At 49.0% G+C, this 24,671-nt stretch overlaps 2 protein-coding genes across 4 annotated transcripts in view; one reads left to right on the forward strand and one right to left on the reverse strand.

Moving 5' to 3' along the window:
• Nucleotides 1-24,671, reverse strand: part of LOC140912497 (inner centromere protein-like) — a 61,478-nt gene that overhangs the window by 19,208 nt on the left and 17,599 nt on the right. Inside the window, exon 1 of one of the 2 annotated variants that reach the window (XM_073346975.1) lies at nucleotides 1,430-1,515. The exons of the other annotated variant lie outside the window; for it this stretch is intronic. The gene's annotated coding sequence lies outside the window, so the exon portion shown is untranslated. Of the gene's footprint in view, nucleotides 1-1,429; nucleotides 1,516-24,671 lie in introns of those variants that run through there. 2 annotated transcript variants of the gene reach the window in all.
• The window catches only part of INCENP (inner centromere protein), a 29,779-nt gene that overhangs the window by 1,873 nt on the left and 3,235 nt on the right, over nucleotides 1-24,671 (forward strand). Inside the window, exons 3-17 of one of the 2 annotated variants that reach the window (XM_073346969.1) lie at nucleotides 4,235-4,995; nucleotides 9,684-9,735; nucleotides 11,766-11,799; nucleotides 13,933-14,029; nucleotides 14,723-14,774; nucleotides 15,565-15,682; nucleotides 15,771-15,905; nucleotides 16,227-16,238; nucleotides 19,908-20,017; nucleotides 20,098-20,218; nucleotides 21,203-21,325; nucleotides 22,133-22,308; nucleotides 22,617-22,728; nucleotides 23,004-23,102; nucleotides 24,499-24,658. In XM_073346969.1, the coding sequence (XP_073203070.1) occupies nucleotides 4,235-4,995; nucleotides 9,684-9,735; nucleotides 11,766-11,799; nucleotides 13,933-14,029; nucleotides 14,723-14,774; nucleotides 15,565-15,682; nucleotides 15,771-15,905; nucleotides 16,227-16,238; nucleotides 19,908-20,017; nucleotides 20,098-20,218; nucleotides 21,203-21,325; nucleotides 22,133-22,308; nucleotides 22,617-22,728; nucleotides 23,004-23,102; nucleotides 24,499-24,658 (2,162 nt within the window). The remainder of the gene's footprint in view (nucleotides 1-4,234; nucleotides 4,996-9,683; nucleotides 9,736-11,765; nucleotides 11,800-13,932; nucleotides 14,030-14,722; nucleotides 14,775-15,564; nucleotides 15,683-15,770; nucleotides 15,906-16,226; nucleotides 16,239-19,907; nucleotides 20,018-20,097; nucleotides 20,219-21,202; nucleotides 21,326-22,132; nucleotides 22,309-22,616; nucleotides 22,729-23,003; nucleotides 23,103-24,498; nucleotides 24,659-24,671) is intronic. The other variant, XM_073346970.1, reaches the window with a different exon arrangement.

A 24,671-nucleotide genomic window follows, 5' to 3' on the forward strand; every position in this document is an offset into this window, starting at 1 on the left:
ACATCTGGTAAGGCTGGTCATCCTGAAGCCCTGCCACCCTGGGCTGAAGCCCAGAGCAGGAGCCCCATGGCAAGAGTGGGGAGGGAGGGGCTGAATCCCAGAGCTCGCTGACAGAGCCCTAAGGCTGAAGCCATGGGGTGGGGGAGGGAGTGAAGCCCATCCCCAGAGTCCTGCGGCTGAAGCTGGAGGGGAAAGGGTGAAGGCTGCTCCTGGAATCTTGCGGCTGAAGCTGAGGATGGGGGTGAGGGGAGGGAGGGTGAAGCCTGCTTCCGGAGTCCCCTGGCTGAAGCTGAGGCAGTGGAGCTGAAGCCCACGCCCGGAGCCTCTGGCTGAATCAGGGGACGTGCGGGTGAAGCCCAGCCCTAGAGTCCTGCAGCTGAAGATGTGGTGGGGCTGAAGACCTCCCCTGAGGCCCTTGGTGCTGCAGAGAGGGGCTGCTGCTTTGCCCCCTCCTCCATCTCTGGCCAGGAGACTGTCATGGCCTCAGGAAAAACCCCTGGTGGCCACATTTGAGAAACGCTGCTTTAAAGTACAATATTGAACTGCACAGTAAATGTTCTGCATGCACACTTATTAATATTCTCTAACTATAGCAGCCCTAAACAAACTATACATGCACTGCTAGTGTTCTGCGACGTAGCAGTGCTTGTCAGACTGCTCAAGGAGTTGCGCAAAGGGCATCTAAGATTCTGTGACTTTTTCAATTACAAAAATCTCAGAATCCGTGCCAAGCAGCCAGTCTTAACTATTGCATGAGAACTTGTGTGAAAATAGGATCTTGTTTCATTAATTCCCTTACTCACATTGCTCGCTACCCACCTAGAATCAGGTGTGACTACCTCAGGACAGAGTTGGAGACACGTCATGAATCTGATAGACTGTCTTACAAAATATCCATTTTTCTGATGGTTCAGCCTACATTTGACTTGCTGAAAAGCTGTGTCCACTCAGTTCTCCAAGCTGGGGTGCCTTTTACACTGCTTTGCTGTGAGAGCAATTGCTCCTGGTCTGCTCTCACACAGTGTCCAGCATGTAAATTACTCCCAGTTACACTGCATGAGTGCTATAGTCAGCCAATCATGAATTACACTGCAGAGCAACACCAGCAAACTCTCCAGTCCCAGACTTTGCCCCAAAAATATGCATCTTGCAATGTCAAGCACTCTCCTGGACAATACAAGCTCATATTGAGTCTGTCATTTATTAATAGAAAATGATCTGCACAAGCCTTGATACCCCAAGTGGAGTTTTTCCAAACACGCAGGTTTAGATAAAACAATAAAACACATTTATTAACTAGAGAAACAGATTTTAAGTGGTAAGGCACAAAAGTCAGAACTGGTTACAAAAGAAATAGAAAGATAAAACCGCAAGCTAATTCCTAAACTTTACCAAGCTAAATAAGATTGGAAACAAACATCGTTCTTACCACACCAGATAATGCAGGCAATTCTCAGTCCTTCGAGTGCTTGCTCATGTCCATTCCATATTAGGTGTGTGTGCTTGCCATATGCCCTTGTTCCCTGAAGTTTTTCCCCTCCGTGGTATCTGTAGGGGACGCACACATGCTGTTGTATAAGGGGTGCCGCTGGCTCCCTCCACCCTCAGTTCCTTCTTGCCACCAGTGACGGTGCTAGAACATCTGCTGCTTAGGCTAGCTTTCTTGCTTGCTCAGTAGTTAATGAACTTTTCTTTAACAAAAAAAAGTTGTAAATAGTCACGAATAGTTTTAGAAAACCCTTAGTGTAAGATAAAAGTTAGTCCCGTACGGGACTCCGCCGGGGGTTGGGGCATGCCCCGGTTCCCAGGCTACAAACCCCGCAATTCCTGCAGAAAACCTGTGCTCCGCATAGCACTTGTCTGAGGTGCCTGGGCGAGTCCCACATAACCGACAAATTTGTAAGGCCTTCAAACCTTGGACGAAGGAGTGAGACATCCGTCTCAGAGCACTCCTAATGGAGTCTGCGCTAACTCCGGCACCGGAGCAGCTAAGGTCCAGTTCTGCTCCCAGCACTGTGTCATCTGTGTGGAGCGCCCCCCACCCCTCACCTGTCAAGTGACAGAAGACCAGGAGAGGAAGATCTCCTATGTCTCACAAAGGCAAGGAGAAGGCGGGAGGTGAGCCAAGATCCAAGGTGGGTGGCTCCGATCCTCCTCCTGTGGGTGGGGCCCCAGCTCAGAGAGAATGGACTAGCCCTTCCCGAGTCATGCCTGCCTCACCGGACAATGATATGGGCCTCAGACAACTGGATATCCTTACAACACCTGAGGCCCTGCAGGCAGCACAGGATATCGTGGTGCTACCAGTGCCGCCCACACCAGCAACAAGGTACCACGATCCGGGGATAAATCCGCCTTGGGACCATTCCGCAAGTCCCCATCTGTGCGGCACCGCTCCCCATCACAAGTGCCCCGATCGGTGACAGGGGCCTTGGGCAAGCCGTCGGCTACGGTGTCTCGCCCCCCTTCAGAGATAGTCATCCCAGGAGGGGGAACCACTCAGGTCCACCTGAACCCCGAGGAACGGCCACTAGGACCACCACCAGAGGTGGTGGAGCCCGCAGTACCGGCCTCATCCCCTGATGAGGCGATTTTACACACACACACACACACACACACACACTTCCATAAGATGATGCTAAGGCACATCAGGAACTATTGAAATGCGTCGCCTACAGCTTGGGGATCCATGCTGAGGAGCTGGAGGAAACAGGACTCCTTGTTCGACGTCCCCTGCTTTACGTACCGGCTAGGGTGGCGCTGTCCCTACACGAGGGGGAATCTAAAATTAACAACGCCTTTTGGCAGTCCCCCTCATCCCTGCCCCCCTATTTCAAGAAGGGCAGAGAGAAAATACTATGTGCTGGTGAAGTGTCATGAATACTTGTACACTTGGCCCCAAGCTCTCTGGTAGCTGCAGCCATTAATGAACGAGAAATGCCAGGCCAGCTGGGAGCATCCTGAGGGTGGAGGGAGCCAGTGGTGCCCCTTATGCTGTGGCATACGTGTGCCACTCCAGGGGGCACCAGAGCTAGTCCCCTACAGATACCACTGAGGGGAAAACTTCCGGCACCGGTGCATGTGGTGAGAACACACACCTAATATGGAATGGACATGAGCAACACATCTCAAACATCAGTTACGGAACAGGTAACTGTCTTTTCATAGTTTGCAGTTCACAGGCTGGCTTTTCTTTCAGCTTGGGACCAGTCCCCTTAGTTCAGTGTTCTTCAGGTATTCGTTGATGTTATCAGCAGAGAGATGTAATGTGGAGAGGAGAGGAGGCCTTCTCTTCCCTCCTCCTCCCCCCCACCCTTATACTCCAATCCTTTGTACTGGAAGAGTCTTTGCTGGGTCATGGGGTCAGGCAGTTCCTTTGGGTATGTGAGCTGCCAACTATCCTTCAGGTGAATTGTACATACTTTGTACACCCCCCACGCCCCACCCTGGGCTGGTGAATGTCCAATTAAGTATGGAGTATATATGGAGGATAGGTTAATCAATGGCTATTAGCTAAGATGGGCAGGGATGGTGTCCCTAGTCTTTGGTTTGTCAGAAGCTGGGAATGGGCAACAGGGGATGGATCACTTGATGATTACCTGTTCTGTTCACTTCCTCTGAAGCACTGTGGGAAGACAGGATACTGGGCTAGATGGACCTTTGGTCTGACCCAGTATGGCCATTCTTATGTAAGTAGGTAATGACTCTTTAACACCTTGCTGGCATGGTATCTTTGTGTCTGAGAAATTGGCTTGTGGGTGTTACCCAGAATTACAACCTATTTTAGTAACCATCATACAGCAAAATCTCATAATTTTACATGTAGTGTTGTTGAAATGTGTGCAACAGGACAGCAATGATCAGCACATCATGAGTTTTCAAATGATACCTCAAGGTATACTTTGTACAACTTTTATCCTAGTCTTGTAAAAGGGGTGCACATAGGGGTACAGACTGTCACACACACCCACCTCTTTCTGTTAATTTGTTGCTTTTCTCTAGATCATCTCAATTTTGTCTTGTAAGTGCCCCAAACCACACATCATCACCAACACATGGATGTGTATACAACAAGATCAACTTTTCCGTAAATGCTTAGGTAGTAAAGAATAATGGAATCATCCACAGAAAGGTGCTTTTTGATAAAAAGAAAACGGTCATCTCCAATTCTAGCCTGTAAATGAAGTGTTGGCTTTTATGTGGCTCCAATTTGCTTCACTGTTTCTGTTATTAGGTTATCAAGGAGGAGTATTAAGCGAGCATCTGCTAAGCGATGTTCCAGAAGACTCCGAAGCAAAGAGGACCTGGAAATAATCAGGGCTGTGGTGGAAGAGGCCTCCCCGCCTCGAAGGGTGACAAGATCCCGGGCTGTGGTATCTGATATGCGCTCTGTGGCACTTCCTGAGAAGTCAGCTATCCAGCCAGTGGAAGGAAGGGTCCCCTTAGTAGATATCCATGTCAATGATCGCAATAGTGCTGAGTTACATCTGAAGAGAAGTCTGCCCAAGACAGAGGCCAAGGTCTCCAAAGTCATTGTCCTGAGCTCAGATGATGACTCTCCCAAGAAAGCTGGGACGGTAGAACTGCAGCCTATGTCTGCAGTCTCTGTGCTGTTGATTCCTGAAACTACTAAGCCAAAAGGGGAAAGAGAAGGCCGGAGTGCATCTAAATTAAAAATAGCAAATACAGCCACTAGGAAAGCCACTGTAAATAGGGAGCCTGCCGCTGAGGAGATGGAAGATAACCAAGGCTCAGTAAAGGAACTTTTCCAGGATTTAAAGGATGGCACGGGGACCCCTACAGGCTCCAAATCAAGCCGTCACTCTGTTCGTCGAAGTCTAATGTGCAGATCCTCCATGAGCTGCCGTACCTCATTGGCGGAGAAGTACTCACTGGCCAGCAAAAGGGAAAGCATGATCCGGAAGTCTGTCAGCAGGACGAGGTCCAAGAGAATTGCAGCTCGTCAATCATCTCTAGCCTCCAACTGCGTGATCCGTAAGTTTCTCAGGTTTACAAGGCAATTTTGCTTTGATCCATTCCCAGGCACTCTGCCTGTTTTTTTCAGCATTGGAAAGCTATAGTATGGAATTAAGTATCAGAGGGGTAGCCGTGTTAGTCTGGATCTGTAAAAGCGGCGAAGAGTCCTGTGGCACCTTATAGACTAACAGACATATTGGAGCATAAGCTTTCGTGGGTGAATACCCACTTCTTCGGATGCATCCGACAAAGTGGGTATTCACCCACGAAAGCTTATGCTCCAATACGTCTGTTAGTCTATAAGGTGCCACAGGACTCTTTGCCAGTATGGACTTACCTGCTGCATCCACATTGAAGAACTATCCTTGGGCTAGATACATTTCAGTTAAATGTCAGTGTGTTTAAACTGGCTTGCTAAAAATAAGCACAAGTTCTAGAGAGACTCAGCTGAGTGTGACACCTATAGTGCAGTGTTCACTTCACAAAAGCCAGCACTTCTAGCCAGTAACTGGTCACCTAAATAGTCGGTATCCGTGTAGATCGGGGTGGGCAAAATACGGCCTGCGGGCCGGATCCGGCCAGTCTGACATTTCTGTCCAACCTGCCATGACTAATATTTCTGTTCGGCCTCCTCTGCCTCCTCGCGATCTTTGAGTCCGGGCCGCTAAAAGTCCCACAGTGCAGCGGGGCACTCAGGCAGGCTGCCTGCCTTCTATGGCCCCAAGCCTCTCCCGGAAGCGGTCGGCTGCTGCTGGCACGTGTCTGCACACCCCTGGCGGGGGTGAGGCGGCTCCGTGTGCCACCCCCCTCCATTCCACCCCCAGGCACTGTCCTCACAGCTCCCATTGGCTGGAAACCAGCCAATGGGAGCTGCGGGACCAGTGCTTGCGGGCGAGGGCAGTGCACAGAGACCCGCTTCCCCCCTTCCCTCAAGGGGTGCGCAGAGACCTCCCAGCAGCAGCCGGCCACAGCCGCTTCTGGGAGCGGCGTAGGGCTACGGCAGGCAGGCAGCCTGCCTGAGACCTGCTGTGCTGCTGGGAGCCACCTGTGGTAAGCACCTCCCAGCCAGAGTCTGTACCTCACACCCCCTCCCGCACCCCAACCCTCTGCCCCAGGTCTGAACCCCCTCCTGTATCCAAACTCCCTCCCAGACCCTGCGCTCCCTCCTACACCCCAGTCCCTAGTCTGGAGCCCCGTCATGCACCAAACTCCCTCCCAGAGCCCACACCCCCCTCCTGCACCCCAACAATCTGCACCAGGTCAGAACCCCATCCTGTACCCAAACTCCCTCCTAGACCCCGCACCCTTCCATTAATATAGTAGAAATGTGTGGCCCATGATGACTTACCAGAATTCGTGGAGTGACCCCCCCTGCGAAATTATTGCCCACCCCTGGTGTAGATGGTGAGAGTGTGATTTATGAAGCCATAGTCCTGGTATCTGTTCCTCTTGAGTCTCTTGCCATTGTAAAGTTGCAGAAAAAGCCAGTGAACATGATTCCCCTTTTTAAACTGGTGCTGCCAGTAGCTGACCAACGGGTGGTGAGGGCTCTCATCAAGGCCTGTGCCTTTCCCTTGGAAACAAAGTAGCAATTTTTGTGACCCAGTGACTTAAACAGAAACTGGCTGGTGGTTTTGTAGCCCCCATTTTCTGGGAGGGCAAGGAGGGGCTGGGGTTTTCAAGACCTAGTATGACTAGAAATGTACTCTATTTATTTATTTATTTATAACTTGCAATGGGAACTGATGTTTGTGGGGGAATGATTGGATTTTAAAGATCCCTTTTTTGTTTTGCTGAGAAGCAAACATTGTTTTAGTGCAAGAGTTTCACTTTCTGGCTCAAACAGATCTCCCTCTGTTATGGAGCTGAGTGAAATGCAAAAAGTAAACACCAGATGAATGAGTAAGAGACTTTTGAAGTGTAAACACCACAGTCTTTCCCTTGCATCTAAAGAAGGTTGGAAATAAGCTGTGTGATGAGACTAATTGTGGAAAATAGGAAGAATAGATTTGGCAGGCTTGTCAGTTTACAGCCTGTTATTTGACCATGATCAAATATTGCCAGATATTCCAGCAAGAATGCTCTAATTTAGGTGCTGACCTCCTTTTTTGATTGCATCACAGTGCCATTCTTGCGCTTTTTATAACTTCACTTCATTGTGTTTTTCATTTTTGAGTTAAAACAACTCAGTTAAGTAACTTGTTTTTTGTAGAAAGAACGAGGAGTACTTGTGGCAGCTTAGAGATTAACAAATTTATTTGAGCATAAGCTTTCGTGGGCGAAAGCCTACTTCATCAGATGCATGTAGTGGAAAATACAGCAGGAAGACAGATATAGAGATATATATACAGAGAACATGAAAAAATGGGGATTGCCATACCAGCTGTAACCAGTCGATTAAGGTGGGCTATTATCAGCAGGAGAAAAAAAAACTGTAATTAGGCGTAACTATCTAAGGCTATAAGCTTGTTGGAGACTAAAGTCCTTACTCTTTAGTTACTGTTCTAATAAATTAGTGCTTTAAAATATGAATATTTTGACATTATTTGACAATATTAGACTGGTCAATTGACCAATTATTTTTCAGCTGGTCAAATACCCAACCCTAAGAAAGAACGTTGCTACACTAACATTCTTTCAGTTCTATTGTTCTACCTCAGGGGGTTCCCAAACTTTTTGCCATCACAACCCTATTTTAATGAAGTACTTCCTGTGGGGATCCCAGAGAGCATGGTGGATGCAGTTTTGTAGTGCAAAATGGTGTCCCTTGTGCATCATGACCTTGCATGCAACATGCGTGCGAGAACACACTGTGTGAAGCAAAATGGCGTCCTCCGCACAGGGGTCACAGCTGATGGCCCTCCGTTTGGGAGCCACTGATCTATGTTTTCTAGCTGAGGACTTCCATGACTCTTAAAGATAGATCTGTAGCACAAACAGAAGCGCTTTCACAAACAGTTTAACATGCACCATTAACACAACTGCTAAATTGTTTCAATTAAACCATGTCTTTAGAATCATGCTAGAGGCTATGGCCTTGTCTACACTGTGGTTCTCATGTGTCCTGACAACGGCTCAGCCGAATCTGGGGAATTCTGTATAAATTTCTGCAGCACAGACTCTGCCCAAAGCACTTTGTAGACAAGGAGATGGAAGCAGTGCTGACAATATTCTCAGCATGGATCCCCATGAGCCAGTTTTGAAAACAGTTTTGTCCAGTTTATGCTAGCACTTAAACCAGGGGTGGGCAAACTTTTTGGCCCAAGGGCCACATCTGGGAATAGAAATTGTATGGCGGGCCATGAATGCTCACAAAGTTGGGATTGGGGTGCGGGAGGGGGTGAGGGCTCTGGTTCAGGGGGTGAGCTCTGGGTTGGAGCCAGAAATGAGGAGTTTGGGGTGCGGAAGGGGGCTTCAGGCTGGAGGGGGGTGAGGGCTCTGGCTGGGGGTGCGGGCTCTGGGGTGAGGCTGGGGATGAGAAGTTTGGGGTGTATGAGGGGGCTCCGGGCTGGGACCGAGGGGTTTGGAGGCAGGAGGGGGATCAGGGCTGAAACAGGGTGTTGAGGTGAGGCTCAGAGATGCAGGCTCTGAGCAGCGCTTAACCTCAAGCGGTTCCCAGAAGCAGCAGCATGTCCCTTTTCCGCTCCTATGCGGAGGCATGGCCAGGCGGCTCTGCATGCTGCCCCATCCGCAGGCACTGCCCATGCAGCTCCCGTTGGCTGCGGTTCCTGGCCAATGTGAGCTGCGGGGGTGGCACTTGGGGTGGGAGCAGCTTGCAGAGCGGAGCCCCCTGGCTACCCCCATGCATAGGAGCTGGAGAGGGGCCATGCTGCTGCTTCTGGGAGCCATGTGAAGCGGGCTCCAACCCTGTACCCTGGCTGGAGTGCCAGGCAAGCCCCAGACGCCGCTCCCTAGAGGGTGCTTGAGGGCTGGATTAAAATGGCTTGTGGGCCGGATTCGGCCCGCAGGCTGTAGTTTGCCCACCCCGACTTAAACAGTTGTCATAAATTGGAATCCGTTGCTGACAATTTGGCCTTTGGTAGAGTAAACCGTGAGTAAGTCTCTTGCAGGGGTTAATGCTCTTAATGCATCTGTAAAATGGCTTAAAAATCCATGTAGGTTGGACAGGGCCTTCCACAATGAATGGAAGAGTCCAAATCTAAACACTTTGATATAAATACACAATGTGGGCATGGGAGGTTGGTAGTAGCTAGATCTTGCTTTGCTGAGCCAATCTATCTTCATGTACATTGCTTGTACTATTCTAGAGAGAGAACTGCACTATGGGAATCTGATTCAGATATATAACTGTCAGCAAGTATTGAATGCTCATCACAGCGCTTCACAATCACAACAAAAATAAATACATCAGTTGCTGGGGCGCACAAAAGTTTTTGTTCAGTAGTTTACTCATAGACCTATGTATAAATCAGGTTGTTGTCTTGATTGAGGAGAGTCTGCTATTTAAATCTGAGTGATATCGGGAGTGTATCCATTTCTGGGGCAATAAGGGAAGCCAGTCTCATTGTACTTCCAGAATTAGTTCAGCCCATTTGTAAAGCAATTTGTCTTGTAGCAGGAACCTTCTCAAAATACCCTTGCCTGATAGATGTGCAGATCCCAGGTTCTGAGCTTGATTGACAGAAATAATCTTTGCTGGGATTTGTTTATTTACATTTTGTTTTTCACCCTCTTTTTTCCCTCAGGTCACAGCTCTGTGGAGAGCCTTATGGAGGAAGAAAAAAACGTCAAAGTCAGGTAAGGCTACTCATGCAAGATTTCTCCATTCCCCAAATATTCTTGAGGCCCATCCAGCTATCCAGGCCACATCCTGAGGAGCTGCTCAAGTGGCCAGAGCGACTACAGAACCAGGCTTTTCTCTCAAGTTTGAGCTTGTAGAGTCTAGTGTAAATAGTTAAGCTACCTGATATGAAATCTAAATTTTAATGTAGTGGATTTCTTACCATTTCATCACATTTTGTTGCCTTCTGTTTTGGCCAAGGTTGCAAACCCATGTAAGAAATTAGGGTTGACCAGATGTTCCTCTTGCTCCACAGTGTTCCTCGGTTTCAGGTGGGCTTGAAAAGTGCCTTTTAGGCAGTGGAGAAAGGCATTTGGCTAAAGGCTGTGATGTTTGTAAAGCCTTCTCTAAAAGGGCCCAAAAGAACTAGAACCCTCTGCTCCAGAGCCTGCTCCTCCAAGAGGTTCTGGGAGATCCTGTTCTGAAAGGGAGCCTCGACACAGGGAGGGTGATCTCTAGGCCTGTGTTAGAGCTGAAGCCTGATGAAGAATCCCAGGCTAAAAGGGTTCATTCTCTAGCAAAGGTGCTCCATAAGGAACTAATAAAATGGGTTCTGCCAGCTAAAGTCCCAAAGTCTGACCACAGCCGAGAAAAGCAGCTCTCAGTTACAGGAGGGTGGGTGGCAAGAAAGGTGCCCTGACAAAGGATCCCCCCATTGCATTTGGCTTCTGTGGATTTTAAGATCCCAAGAAGGATAGGGGCCTCTTCAGACTCAGGCCAGTCAGATCAGTCCTCTGCATCAGGGCACCTGTCAGACCCATCTGGCTAAAATGCTAGGATTCCTTACCCTGTGGAGGCTGTAGAGTAGGGGTAGTCAATAGGCGGACGGCAGGCCAAATCCAGACCGCCAGATGCTTTTGAATGGACCGTGAAATCTTTTTATTCACTTATTATTATTATTTTTTATTTTATTTTATTATCATTGTTTTTGTATTTTCACTGGAATCTGGACCTTGACTATGCCTTGACCAAGGAATTTGGACCTTGACAAAAATAATTGATTATCTCTGCTCTAGAGGAAGAAATATCTGATTCTCCAGAGCAGTGGTTCTCAACCTGAGGTCCGCGAGCCCATTCAGGCGGGCCACGGAGTCCCGCGGCTGAAACCCAATGCCCCAAGCCCAACCTCCTCCTCCCCTCCCCACCCTGCCAAGCCAGGAGCAGCGGGGGGCTGAAGCTGGGAGCCCCAGTGCCCCCCTTCCCAAAGTTGGGAGCCACACTGGGAGCCGTAGCACCCCCCCCATACATAGCCCCTAGCTAGCCCCTGCTTGTACCAAGCTACTCCCCTGCCTGCACACAGCCCCTAGGTATCCCCTCCCTGCACCCTGAGCTACCCCTTCACTTCACACAGCCCCTAGCTACCCCCTCTCTGCACCCTGAGTGGTTTTCAAACTTTTTGAACTGAGTCCCCCCTTTGAGTTATATTTTTGGTTGTGTCCCCCCACAGCCCAGACAGGTTCCTAAGTGAGTTAGGGGGTGGAGGTAGCGCTCCCTCCCTGGACCTCGCTGTGCAGAGCTGGCTCAAGCCCTGCCTGCTCTTGACCCCCCACCCCCAAGTAAAACTATGCCTATGCCCAAGGGTCCCAGCCATGAGTTGTACGTCCGTTTGTCTGCCCCCGCCCCCCCTACAGGGCCCTGGTGTGTTTATAGCATGTTGAGAGCGGCTTCAGCAACAAAAAGGTTGAGAACCCCTGCTCCAGAGCATTGAGTAACTCCTTCATTTGTGCTCTTACCTGGTTCATTCTTCCAGAGTTTGGGAAAGGAAAGATTTCTGTGGTCATTTATTTTTAAAAGCAATGTCTGTTTGGGGTGGAGTTATTGTGCAGAATGCAAGTGATGGGTGAAGGGTGCAAAATAAATGCATTGAATTTCACTGTTGGAGGATACCTTTCTTCAATGGTTATCCTGGCATAAAATGTATTATTGCCCGCAGACAGCTCTGAGCTGATACTGTTTTTGCCACTAAGCATCTAACTCTTTCTTCCAGGTCTGAGCTGGGATCTACCATCCCCTGTAAGGAGGTAAGATCCGGGTAGGGCTGATGCAGCGTAAATAGTGGGGGAGAGCTATGAAAAGATATTTTTTGTCCAACACCTCCTTAGTTCAACTGGTCCTGGGCAAGTTGATGGCATCACTGTTCCAGAGCACAGCAAGGATTTGGGGTGGGAGATATACTTTTGGCTCCTGTTTCCTGGTTCAGTTTTATGTGCTGATGGTGATCAGAAACTTGGTGGGAAAACAAATGACTTTTCGTGATAGTGGAAAGTGTTTTGACTGAACTGTTGTTCAGTCTATACACTGTTACTAAATTGGGAACTTAAACTGAATGCAACTTTGAGAACTTTCCTGTTGACCTTTAAATAATATTTAGGTCTAATGGAAGGGCCTGTCCATTTCTGCATATTAGAGAATTACTGAATATTGTAACTACCATGTAGGCTGAAACCACCCCCTCACTGATTTGTGCTCCCTTCAGTTGGTCTCATGAGGAAAAGCCCCAAGATTGTGTGAGCACTTGTTTCAGAATCACTTGCTCTTTCCCCAGCTGTCCTCAATTCCTTAAATCCCTGGCCCAGCACCAGCTCTTCTCTCAGGGTAGAATCCTGTGATTCACCCCATTTTTAGACTGGATCATGGGGTCACAGCATCCCTGTTTACCAACAGTGTTTGGCGCCTGTCAGAGACTTTCCTTTGGGGCCCTGGGATCAGCTTGAAAATGTAGTGACTCTCAACAGCCTCTCCCAAGCAAAGTATTTTTCTCCAATTGCCATAGGGATCAGAAGGGTTAAAACAACAACAACAAAATCCTACAGGCATATTGTCTTACCTAAAGCCTGAGGGAAATGCTAACTGTTAAGGAGGTCTGACTTCTCTCTCATGCCCCTGCTCTTCTGAGAACCAGGTTAGTCTGTTTCTCTGCAGACCCTGCCTCCCTGGGACACTTCCCAGAGCTATCCAGGGTTGTGAGTCACCTCACCACCACCACCTCTGCTTAGTTTAGTCTGAGAAAGTCTCATCTGTGCCTGCTGTGGATCAGTTCCGTGAAACAAGCAGCCTCTGGCAGCATAAGGACTATCTTCCAGGGTTCACTCTCTATGTACAGGTTTGCTATAGGCACATAATAATCCCAGACTCCTCCAAGCAGTCCCTTATCCACTGGATGCTCACAGAATTACCAGGCCAACTCAATTCCCTGCTTTTAGCAGGCTGCTCCCAGCTCTACCTGGCTAGAGTCTTGTTCCCTGGTGTCTCAAACTCTCCTGCAGGAGCCTGCTAACACTCTGCAGTTTCCTTGCTGGCTCTTTATAGATACCAGCTGCCCTCTGTCAGGCTCCATTGTGAGCCTGTTAATGAGGCACAGGTGGACTGACCCAGTTCCCGCTTAAAGGGCCCAGTCCACCCTGTGACACACACTCATGTAGCAACAGCAAGATATTAATCAAATAGAGGCACACATCATATTAATAAAATAGAGATCTCCTATGTTCCTCCAACCTTTTAGCATGGAATTAGGTGTCTGAAGTAACAGGCACACAGTCGCCAAGTGGAATGTTGATCTACCATTGCCTGGGAGAAAAGGCTGCAACCAGCACAATTATCCAGCCTTGACTGTGTAGGTCATTGGTTCTCAAACTTTTGTACTGGTGACCCCTTCCACGTAGCAAGCCTCTGAGTGCGACCCCCCCCCCTTATAAATGAAAAACACTTCTAAATATATTTAACACCATTATAAATGCAGGAGGTAAAGCAGGGTTTGGAGTGAAGGCTGACAGCTCGCGACCCCCCATGTCATAACCTTGCAACCCCCGAGGGCCCGACCCCCAGTTTGAGAACCCCTGGTCTAGGTTATCAGATGGTCTGTGTTCAGCCAGCTCCATATGAGCAAAAAAATCCCTGCATATTGTGGCCACTCTTGTGTTCTATGCGAACAGCTGCTATTTACTTGTGTGCTAGAGCATGCTGCAGCTTGTTACTCAGGTGGGGCTTTCTCGCTCTTACAGTTGCAGATTGGGACTTCACTCGAAGGGTCTGTACCTGTTGTATTCCCAGTGCTTTGCCTTGTGCCAGCAGGACACGGAGTACTTCAAAATGCTGATTGAGTTTTTATTTCTCTCTGTGGGCATCACACTGAAATCCCGTTGCCTTTTCTGCAGGGTCCCCAAAGCCCCAGGATGTCCCTTCGTTCTAGGAATGCCAAGACAGCCGTTGGCAACCTTGTCCAGGCAGAGCAGCAGGAGGGGAGTGGTACAGGTAACTCTCTTCCCTTCAGGAAAGGGCAAGACTGCTTTAAGAGTTAGTTAATTTGTCTCACATTCTATTGACCAGGTTCCTTGTGCAAGAAACTGGTCTGATCTCTGAAACCGGGGGTAGTCAGAAACATTTTTCACACTGCAATAACAATAATGATGATAAATAAATAAAAAGATGTGGTGGTCCGTTCAAAAGTGTTTGGTGGTCCATTCTGCCAATTGACTATCCCTGTCTCAAACCAAGTGACATATGGCTGTGCTGGACTCTTTTGTTACCGTTTTTCCTTCAGAAAATGTGGTAAATGTGCTCTCCCATTAGACAGTGGGAAGACTGTTATATCTTACATGGGTAGGGAAGGAGAATCAGAAACCTCTTATGGTCTGATGCAGGCTGCTATCTCAGTGGGTCTACATGCAGAAGGCCAGAGCATAGTGCGTACCACAGACAACGTTCATGTGCTGTTTCCTACAGAGTTTCATAAAGATAACACCTTTGTATTGGTCAGAGTGCTGAGGTTTGGAGGTGGCTAAGTCACTTTCTGCCGTAAGCAGGAAGATTCAGTTCATGGCAACAGCAGAAGAGGCTCCCAGTAATGTTCTGAGGGGGCTGAGCTGCTAGGCCTGGTGACTCTGGCTTTGGACTCTCCTGAAGGGAACCTTTTAGACAGAACTAACTGTAACACTTTCTCTGCAGAGAGCCAGTCTGATAAGAGCGATGAGACACAGGAACAACCCCAGAGTGTCAGGTACATTCTCATCAGAGGGAAGGGGAAATAGTCTGGATGGCTGGACTGATTTAATTCAACATTATATGGCTTCAATGAAAGCTTGTCTGCCTCTCTGAAGAAGGGTTTTAACCCACACCTCCTAGCACAGTGTTATAATACTTAATTAGCTGGGTATTTGCTTTGAAGGGCCCTTGACTGATTCCTGCCCCCACCCCCCGCGTGGAGCGGCTTCCAACCTGGCACCCTGGCTGGAGCGCCAGAGCGGGGCCAAGCTGCGTTGTGCAGCCCCCAACTCTGCACCCAGGCTGGAGCGCTGAAGCGGGTCCAAGGCGCGTGGTGCGGCCCCCAACCCGGCGCCCTGGCTGGAGCAGGTCAATGCCAGACCCCACTCCCCAGCTGGAGCTCTCAGGCTGGCTTAAAATGTAGTTTGCCCTCCCCTGTTTTATCCTAATAAACATTTTATGCTTTGGGAAAGCTGTCTGGTCGCTGATCAACTGTGTCATTATTCCTGAGAGAGAACTGTAAGTGCTAAATTAAATTCAGACCTGGTGGGATAAACATAGTGGATTGCAAGGGAACTGCAGCCCTAAAAGTCTGATCTGGAGGAAGAGACATACATGTTCCCTTCTGGAGAGAGGAGCTGACTAGAGGTCTGAGTCCTCAAGGGGGTGCTCTTGAGACCACAAAGGAGACTGAGGTGCAGTTAACCCTGGAACTGTGACAGTGTGAATCATGAGTGCTGCTAAGATCAGGAGAAGAATTTCCTCTGTTGGGTCGCTGTGTAATAGATATGTATTAACTCTTGCAGGAGAAAGCCAAGTTACAAGAAAGCTGTGGATGAGCTGTATGATGGGCAGCAAGCAGAGGAAGGCGGGCTCTCCCCTCCAAGAAAAAAGACTCCCTCACCACTCTGTCCAGCCAGCAAAGTGAGGCAGAGTCCCAGCCCCAGCATACTTCCTCTAGGACTCTTCCCTTCTCCTTCAGCTACCTGTACTCTCTGTGCTCTCTTCACAGGTTGTGCGTCCATTTAAGACCTTTTTACACACTGTGCAGAAGAACCAGCTGCTGATGACCCCAGGTTCGGTGGGGCAAAGTAGTAAAAAGAAATCCTTCCTCAAACACAACACTCCCCTCCGAACCGATCCCAAGGTAAAGCCCTTTCCCTCTGCTAGTGGGATGGGAGGGAGAGAGCCAGAGTGGCTGCAAAGGCCTGGGTGGGTCTCAATGAAGTGTAACTGTAACCAGCTACTGGCAAGGATGGGACTAGGGTCCTTCTGCAGGCTGCTCCATGCAAATGGATAGTTGCATCCATGTGGTGCCACTTACTGCGCCACCGCCTCCCAAGTCAATGGCATTCGGGAGGCAGACCCCTGTAGCCACCTAGATGAGCCAAGAAGGTCTGGTTCTAGGTTTATGTGGTGATTTCCAAAGGGAGTAACTGTTGTTTTTCCCCACGTTCTGTTTACACAGGGTGAATTTGTCGTAAGTAATGACTTTCCTTAATCATAGATTGGGCTTATAGAGCACTTCTCACATCACTAACGGGCAGTGGGTGCTTTTTAATTTGCTCACTACCTGCACACAGTCATAATATTTTTGCTTTACAATAGTGAGAAGAGAGGTCAGCATTCAGTGGGCAGCAGGAGCCAGCCAAAGTGACAGTTGTTTAGAACATCAGTAAAGTACAAAGGGATCAGGTTCACGGAAATGCCCAGTAGAGGCAAGGGTGCCATGGATGCATGCCTCTTGCTTATGCTCACTAATACACGGTGCCTTTAAAATAAACATGAGATCTGCTTGGGATGGTCTCTTGTTCCATTGTCTGAAACTTAATTGAAAGTACAAAAATCTAAATTGTATGAAATCAGGTCTTGCTTCCAGAAATGTAGACCACTGACTCCTGTCTGTCATCTACAGCCCGTTTCCAGTAACAGATAGCAGAGCTGCTAGTGCGTTGCTGGGAATCTTTGGGCCTACACCAGTTAGTAGGTTCTGCTGTACTCTGAAGGTGGACTTCTCTTCTCCACACAAGCAGTGAAGGATTTAATCTCCCTGGTGTACTGCTGATGACTCACACAAGCTTACTCTACAGATGGTGGTGCCACCTGACGTTTTGATTAAAAAACTAGAATGATATAAAATTAACATGGGGCACACTAAATGGATTAAAAGCTGGCTGACTGGTAGGTCTCAAAATGTAATTATAAATGTGCAATCATCATTGAGCGGTTGTGTGTCCAGTGGGATCCTGCAGAGATTTGTTCTTGGCCCTATGGTAGTTATCATTTTCTTTCAGGACACTGATAAAAAAAAACACAAAATCATCACTAATAAAGTTTGTAGCTGACCCAAAAATTGGGGGAGTGATAACTAATGAAGAGGACAGATCGATGATATAGAGTGATCTGGATTGTTTGGCAAACTGGGGGCAGGCAAACAGAACCATAGAAACAAAGGATTGGAAGGGACTTAGATAGGTTATCTAGTCCAGTCCCCTACACTGAGGCAGGATTAAGTATTTTCTGACCATCCCTGACAGGGTTTTGTCTAACTTGTTCATTATTGGAAGTATTTAACTAGATTCCACAACCTCCCTAGGTAACTTGTTTCAGTGCTTAACTACCCTTTAGTTAGGAAGTTTTTCCTAATGTCTATCCTGAAACTCCCTTGCTGCAATTTAAGCCCATTGTTTCTTGTCCTGGCCTCAGTGGTTAGGGAGAACAATTTATCACTCAGTATTTATCAAACAATATGCATCTAGGAACAGAGAATATAGGTTAGACTTGCAGGGTTGGGGGATTCTGTCCTGAAAAGCAGTGGCTCTGAAAAAGATTTGGGGGTTATGACTGATAATCAGCTGAACATGAGCTCCGAGTGTGACACTGGCCAAAAGGGTTAATGCAATCCTTGGATGCATGAAAGGGACTTTTTAGTAGGAAAATACAGATTATTTTTCCTTTGTATTTGGCACTTGTGCGACCACTGCTGGAATACTGTCCGGTTCTGGCGAAGGATAAATTGGAGAGGGTTCAGAGAAAAGCCATGACAGTGATTTATAATCTATTTAACTTAACAAAGAGAAAGTTAAAGGGTGGCTTGATTACAGTCTAGAAGTACCTCTATGGGGTACTAATATTTAATAATGGGTTCGCCTATCTAACAGAGAAAGGTAGAACATGATCCAATGGCTTGAAATCGAAGATACGCAAATTCAGACAGGAAGTAAGGTGTAAACTTTTAACAGTGAGGGTAACTAACCATTGGAACCATTTACCATAGGTTATGGTGGATTGCCCATTTTTCCGATGCAGGAATGATTTTTGGGAAATTGTCTGGCCTGTGTTATACAGAAAGTCAGACTTGTGATCACAATAGTCCCTTTTGGGAATCTATGACACACCTGCTTGGTGAATGCTTTGTCATCCCTGCATGGGTTATGGTACTCTGTGCTTCACTCCATTCACAGCCAAAGGTGATGCAGGATTCCACAAGTCTAAACAATGCCCCCACAGGGCAAGTTGCCTGTCCAGAGAGTCCTCCCTTTATCAGATGGTCTCTTTTGGCACAATATAGGTTTTTGTTTGGTTAAGATAAGGGATGGAGGGGGCCAGAGGAGTTATGTAAGCATCCTGGGATGGACTGTGACATTAATACAATGAGAAGAGACTTGTGGAAGTAGTGGCCAGAGCTGTCCCTTGAGTAGGGCGAATCAGGGCAACCGGCCTGGGCCCCACGCTTTGATAAAATCGGACTGTCCCGATATTTAGCCCTTTGTCCCGCATCCCAACCGATATATGATTGGGATGCCATTTTTCCTGATATTAAGGTGAGGGGGTGAGTGGGGTGGGGAGGCGAGTGGCAGGTGAGAGGGGGTTGAGGTGGTGGGCGGACGGTGAGGAGGAGAGTGACGGGGGCAGTTGGGCCGGACAGGCGGTGAGGAGACTTGCAGGGAGGCGAGGAGGCAGGTGGGCGGGTGGACAGCGAGGAGGAGGCGGGTGGCGAGGAGACTAGCGGGGCGGCCAGCAGGCGGGAGGGGGATGAGGAGGCAGGTGGGTGGGCAGATGGCAAGGAGGAGAGCGCCGGACGAATGGTGAAGAGGCTTAGTGGGGAGGTGAGCAGCGGGCAGGCAGGGGCACGCCGGACGGACAGCGAGGAGACAGGTAGGCGGAGGGGGGGTGTGTGTGAGGAGGTGAGCGGTGGGCAGGCGCGCTGTGAGGAGACTAGCGGGGAGGCTGATTTGTCCCAGGCCCCACACCCCCCTAGGGACGGCCTTGCTAGTGGCCTCCATTTCCCTCATCCTGGCAGTTGCTTTGGTTTCATGGGCTCTTATTTGGAATCTAACATTACAGTACTGGGAAGGATCAATTTTCCAAGCCTACACCCTCAATTCTACTTTCCTCCATCTTCTTCCCTGCAGTGGGGCCAACCCACTGACCTAGTGCGCTGCCCTGGCAGTCTGGGACTGATGGGTTGGCTGGTTCTCTTGCCCTCCAGACTAGCAGCACGTTCAGCATGGGTCACGTGGGATGTGTGCAAGGGGAACTGAGTGCTCTGCGTTGATTTATTCAGTTGGTATAGGGGGCTCACTGCTGTAATTGGGAGTCTATTCTAGTCTGCCTCAGCAGGAAGCATGGAGGCCACAATTTGAACCTTTGGGTGGAAAGTAGGAGCAATGGGGGATCTTGAGGTGTAATGTGAGCAGAGGATTACCTAGGACATCACATTTGTGCCCTTGTCTCGTGCTGAAGTCCAGCACTGACACTGGCTAGTGATAATTGAACTTCTGTAGTGAATGCAGCACAGAAATCACGGACAGTGCTGCTTGCTCAAATGCACCCTGTGCAGTAACATACTGATCTTGGGGTAATGCTTCTGACGCACAAGAACTGCCCCACAGGTCCTCTCCTGCTCCTGGAAAATGGGGTGGCTGAATTAGCACCGCTGCTTTGTCTTTTCCCATTGCAGCTACTTCTACAGGTTATTAGGGCTGGGCTGGCCACCTCGCTGAGCCTTTGTGCCCCCTTCCAGGGAGGTTTGCATCAGCTGTGGTTGCAACTGCAAGTTCCCTCGTGTGTCGTTTCTGGTCATCCAGACTGTGCCAGGAACGAGCCCCAGCAGCTGGGTATAATCTGGGCTTCCCACCCATTGCAGGAGAAGGAGCGGCAGCGGCTGGAGAGCCTGAGGAAGAAACAGGAGGCCGAGCAACAGAGAAAACAAAAACTGGAGGAGGAAAAGAGACAGCGCCTAGAGGAGATGAAACTGTGAGTAGCTGTCCCTCCAGCTGCTCCATCTCTGGCTCATCTCAGAATTGCTTCTCACTGGCTCTCTGTGTATCCTACAGGAAACGGGAAGCGCGTCTGCGCAAGGTGCTGCAGGCTCGGGAGAGGGTGGAGCAGCTAGAGGAGGAGAAGAAAAGGCGGATTGAGCAGAAACTTGCACAGTTTGATGAGAAGAGTGAGAAGGTAAGAGGGCCCAATCTGACCATGGAGCCTCTTGGGACAATGGTTTTCTTATGGGAGTGGGTAGGGTGGAGGGGTCCCCTCACTTTGGGTCATGACCTCTCTTGTATAGTGGCAAAGGGGACTGACATTGCTAAGACCCAGGGAACCAATGGGGAAATCTTTCATTAAAGGTCTGACTTGAACCTTGGGGCTAAGGGGGTTCGAGTTGCTGCTGCGTTTTGGGATTAAAGCTAATTCTGATAGGTGTCTCTGTTGGCTGGAATGATGAGGGAGAACGTGGGGGGAGGTGCATTTAGGTCAGCAGAGACTCCATTGTCAGTTAGTACCCGGTCTGGTTAATAGCCAAAGAATGTGCCAAATAAACCATCTCCCCCGTAAGCCTCCTGTGTCTGAGGGTCTTGGGCTTTTACAAATAGGGCAGGGCCTTTCAGATAGGTGTGAAGAGCCAGAGCAGCCTTGTCTGTGGAGCCCGCTCTCCTCTGTCCCCTTTTCCACCGTGGGCCATGTTTCCTCTTAGGAAACGCTTAATTTGAACCAGATGGAAATTGGCTTACTCTTGGCCTTTGGTTTGCCCTGCAGCTGCCAGAGTCTCTGCTAAGTGACACTCATTCTATTTCAGATATGCTCTGTGTGTTCTGAAGAGCTTCTCACGTGAACTATCCCAGGTGCTGCTGGACTCGCTGCACTGGGTGCTGCCAGCCTTTAAGATAAGGTAGCACCCAGAAGCTCCAATTGGGATCGGAATCCCATTGAGCAAACCCAGGGGAAGACAAGGTCATTGCCCCAAAGAGCTTATGCTCCAAGAAATATGCACAGACCCCACTGGGCCTCTAGACTCTCTGGTACAGGGAAGGGCATCTTTTACCCTTTGGGGAGAGATTTCCCTGATGACCTTGATGTATCAGAGAGGACATAATACATATAGGGGAGTTGTCCCATGTGCAACAGCAAGGTCCAGACCTGATGTATGTGTGACTGTCTCAGGTGCGGGAGGAGAGGCTGGCAGAGGAAAAGGTAAAGAAGAAGGTAGCTGCCAAGAAGATGGGAGATGTTGAGGCCCGGCGCAGACAAGAAGAGGAGGCTCGAAAACAGAAAGCGCTGCAGCTGGTGAGCTGTGCTGGGGTCCTGTATTGCAGGAAGGAAGGGTTTGGGCTGGGGGAATGGGTGTGATGACAGTGCTGCACTCTGCCCGACACACGGCAGGGGAGAAGCCAGAGTAACACTGATCTGCCACAGTCCCTGTACATGGGGAGGAGGGCAGGACTATACAGTGAGCAGCTGAGGGAGAATTAGCTTACGGGAGGGAGAAGTACAGTCTTCTATCCCCCAAAGTCCCTTGGGTCCCTTTGGGACTCCTTGTTGCCACCCCATCCTTCCCTTCACTACAGACCAGTTTCTGTGCTTTTCATGAGTGTCTAACCATTTCTTCCACATGATCCATGAGCTGCTTCATTCCTCTCCGCATCCTCAAAAGTCAGTGTTTTGGGGAGGTCAGTGCTTGTTAATCCATCTTCCCCAGTTCCTGGGGCTAGGCAGGATGTAGATGGGGAGATCTCAGACATCCGGTAATCTATAAAGAATCTCAACTGCAATTAACAGAGGACCAGAACTCAGGAACCACTGTGATCCTGGGGCTGAGGGCCATCTACATTCAGGGTGACAGAGCTGAGACCTAGTAGGGATACCACTCTCTGGTGCCTGTGGGATGGGAAGAGCTGAGCAAGTGATTGTGCATCCCGAAAGGGAAGCAGAAACTACACTGAAAACTTCAGTCCATCGCATTTCAGAGTCCTTCATGACAATGCTGTAGTGATGAGCTGCGGAAAGGCATCAGGCAGGCTGACCCTTGTGCATTTCTGCATATCCCCCTCTTCCCTTGCGAGGTGGAGGTAACTACTTCCTTTTGCTTGTCAGGAGGAGGAGGAGCGCCGACACAAGGAGCGAATGCAGAAGAAGAGGGAGGAAGAAGAGCAAGAGCGAGCGAAGAAAATTGCAGAGCAGAGACAGGCGGAACAAGAGAGGGAGAAGCAGCTGGCAGCAGAGAGAGAGCTTGAGAAGAAGAAGGAACAGGAGAGGATTCAGGCAGAGAGGTGAAAAATGACCCTCCATGTACTGAAGCTTCCGCCGTGACCTTGCAGAGAAGAGCAGGGGGCTGAATGGCCCAGTGAAAGGGCCTGGCAAAGCCCTATATTCTGTCAGCACAACCCTGGAGTGGGGGATGAGCGATGAGCAGCCAGGAAGAAGTTCTGGGCCCCATAGTGGGAGGTATGCACTGGGCAGCTGGTGAAGGCCCTGGACACTGGGGTGAAGGAGGAAGTGCAATAGGCATCATGGGGGAGATGCAGTCTGCACTCTTCTTCTTTCTGAGCGTGACCTGGTGTCTTACATTGGTTCCCAGAGAACGTGAGCGGCAAGAGAAGGAGAAGGCGGCTCGCCTGCAGAGGGAGCTAATGGCAGCTAGAGAAAAGGAGCGGCTCCAAAAGGAGATGGAAGAAAAAGAGAAGAAACGGGTAAGGAGACTCAACATGTATCTGGCTGCATCAGCCATTATAACAATGGCTGTCTCCAAGAGCAGCAACTTGACCACCAGCCTCAGGTGAGCTGTGGTGCTCCTGGAATAAATTGTCATAGAGTTTAACCGCTGGGAGAGTCCTAGCTATCCTGTCCATTGCAGGCAGTGGTGCTTGTTCCCTGTAGCAGGTGGCAGCCCACCCATGCCATGGGGGGTGGGGGGTTGGTTACTCCTAAAATCTTACTACTTTCACATTGGTGATTTCTGCTTTAGCAGGAGGAGCAGCGTCTAGCAGAGCTGGAACGCCAGGAGCAAGAGAAGAAAGCCACAGCTGCTGCCAGTAACCATCTGAATGTAACTGTGGACGTGGAGGTGAGGGGGAACATCAGTGAGATGCAAGCCTGAGCACAGCACTCAGGGAGAAATGAGGCTGTCCTGCTGTCTCCATTTGTTTTCATTAGGGGGGTGGTGCTGGTCGTGGTTACAGCAGGGGATCTGGCTTCTGTTCCTGATGCCAGCGCTGACTTGCTATGTGACCTTGAGCAAGTCATTTAATCTCTCTTTCCCCATCATTAACATGGGGATGAGCTAGATCTGTGGACTATGCTCATGACTATGGTACCCGAGCACCTTCTCACCTCTGTAAAAGGCTTTGGGGTTCTCAATGAAAAGGCCTTACAAGGAAAAAATCAGTGTTTGTCATTGACCTTCAGCAGGCAGCCCCATAGTGCACGTGGAGAGGGAGGAGTCTCTTGATGTTCTCACTCTTCCCTGAATCCTTCCATTTGAAGGAGACTGAGCCTCACAGAGAGCAGGAATGTCATCAAATGAGGGTGAAGCTTTAAATAAGAGAAATAGCCACAGGATGGTGCTGGGGGTCTGTCCTATAGTGTAGCATCTGCAACTATGTGGCCCAGAAACTGCTACTGAAAACTCTCTTCAGTTGCTGAACTTTCCTAAAGTGCTTCCCTCCTGGGCTGATCCTGGAGGGGAATGATTGTGGCTGAAACATTAGAATGAGCACATGATGTACACACTTGATATTTTTGTCTGGAGTGGGGCTCTTTTTAAACAAACTTTAAATGCACAAAAGTTAATCAAGTTTGAGGCTTTAAATCAGGAATAAATGCTCTTTTCACAGTTGCTTGGGGTAAGAATTTTGACTAAAACAGGAGCTTTTAATCCTCATCCTAGGAAAGGATTGACAAGAATGTTTGTCTCTGGGTTAGTACCTTTTTTTTTTCAAGGTTAAATGAAGGCTCCTTCATTTTAGCGACACCTTCCCCAGTTTAAGTTGTCCCGGTCAACATTCCAGTAACTGTCTTTACAGGATTATATAAATCCTGTTCTACAAATGTGGCATATGTGCTTGTGATGAAGTATGTGTAGTGTTAAAGATAATCAAACAAGACTTCAACTTTAGGCTTTGGGGGGAGAAGAATGAATATTGAGTTTAGATAGTCTGCACCCTAAAATCCCCCCCAACTTTGAGAGCAGAGGAGTCATCTGTGATTTAAACCCCATTTACTGTGTAGAATTGCTGCAGCCATCTGTGAAAGCTAGTGTGTCTGTCTGACCAATCTGATGCTTAGTTAAGTTAGAGAGGGGAGTATGAAACCTTGTTTGTACCAACACTCCCACTTTAGGGTGTTATGAGTTCAATACACATCACTGAGCTACCACCCAAAATGCACTGTTAGGGGTGCCTGGGGCTCAGTGTGGTGCTGCTCTTACAGTGTAAGGTTGCTTATCGACTTTCTGTTTCTAGAATTCCCCTGTCTGTAACTCCTATCAAATGACCCCGCAAGGCCCAAAAGGGCCTAAACCCCCCACCATCAATCCCAATAATTACGGGATGGATCTGAACAGCGACGACTCTACGGACGACGAGAGCCAGCCCCGCAAGCCCATCCCTGCCTGGGCCAATGGTATGTGCCAGCT

This window comes from Lepidochelys kempii, chromosome 6, assembly GCF_965140265.1.
Source record: "Lepidochelys kempii isolate rLepKem1 chromosome 6, rLepKem1.hap2, whole genome shotgun sequence".
Classification (NCBI taxonomy): domain Eukaryota; kingdom Metazoa; phylum Chordata; order Testudines; family Cheloniidae; genus Lepidochelys; species Lepidochelys kempii.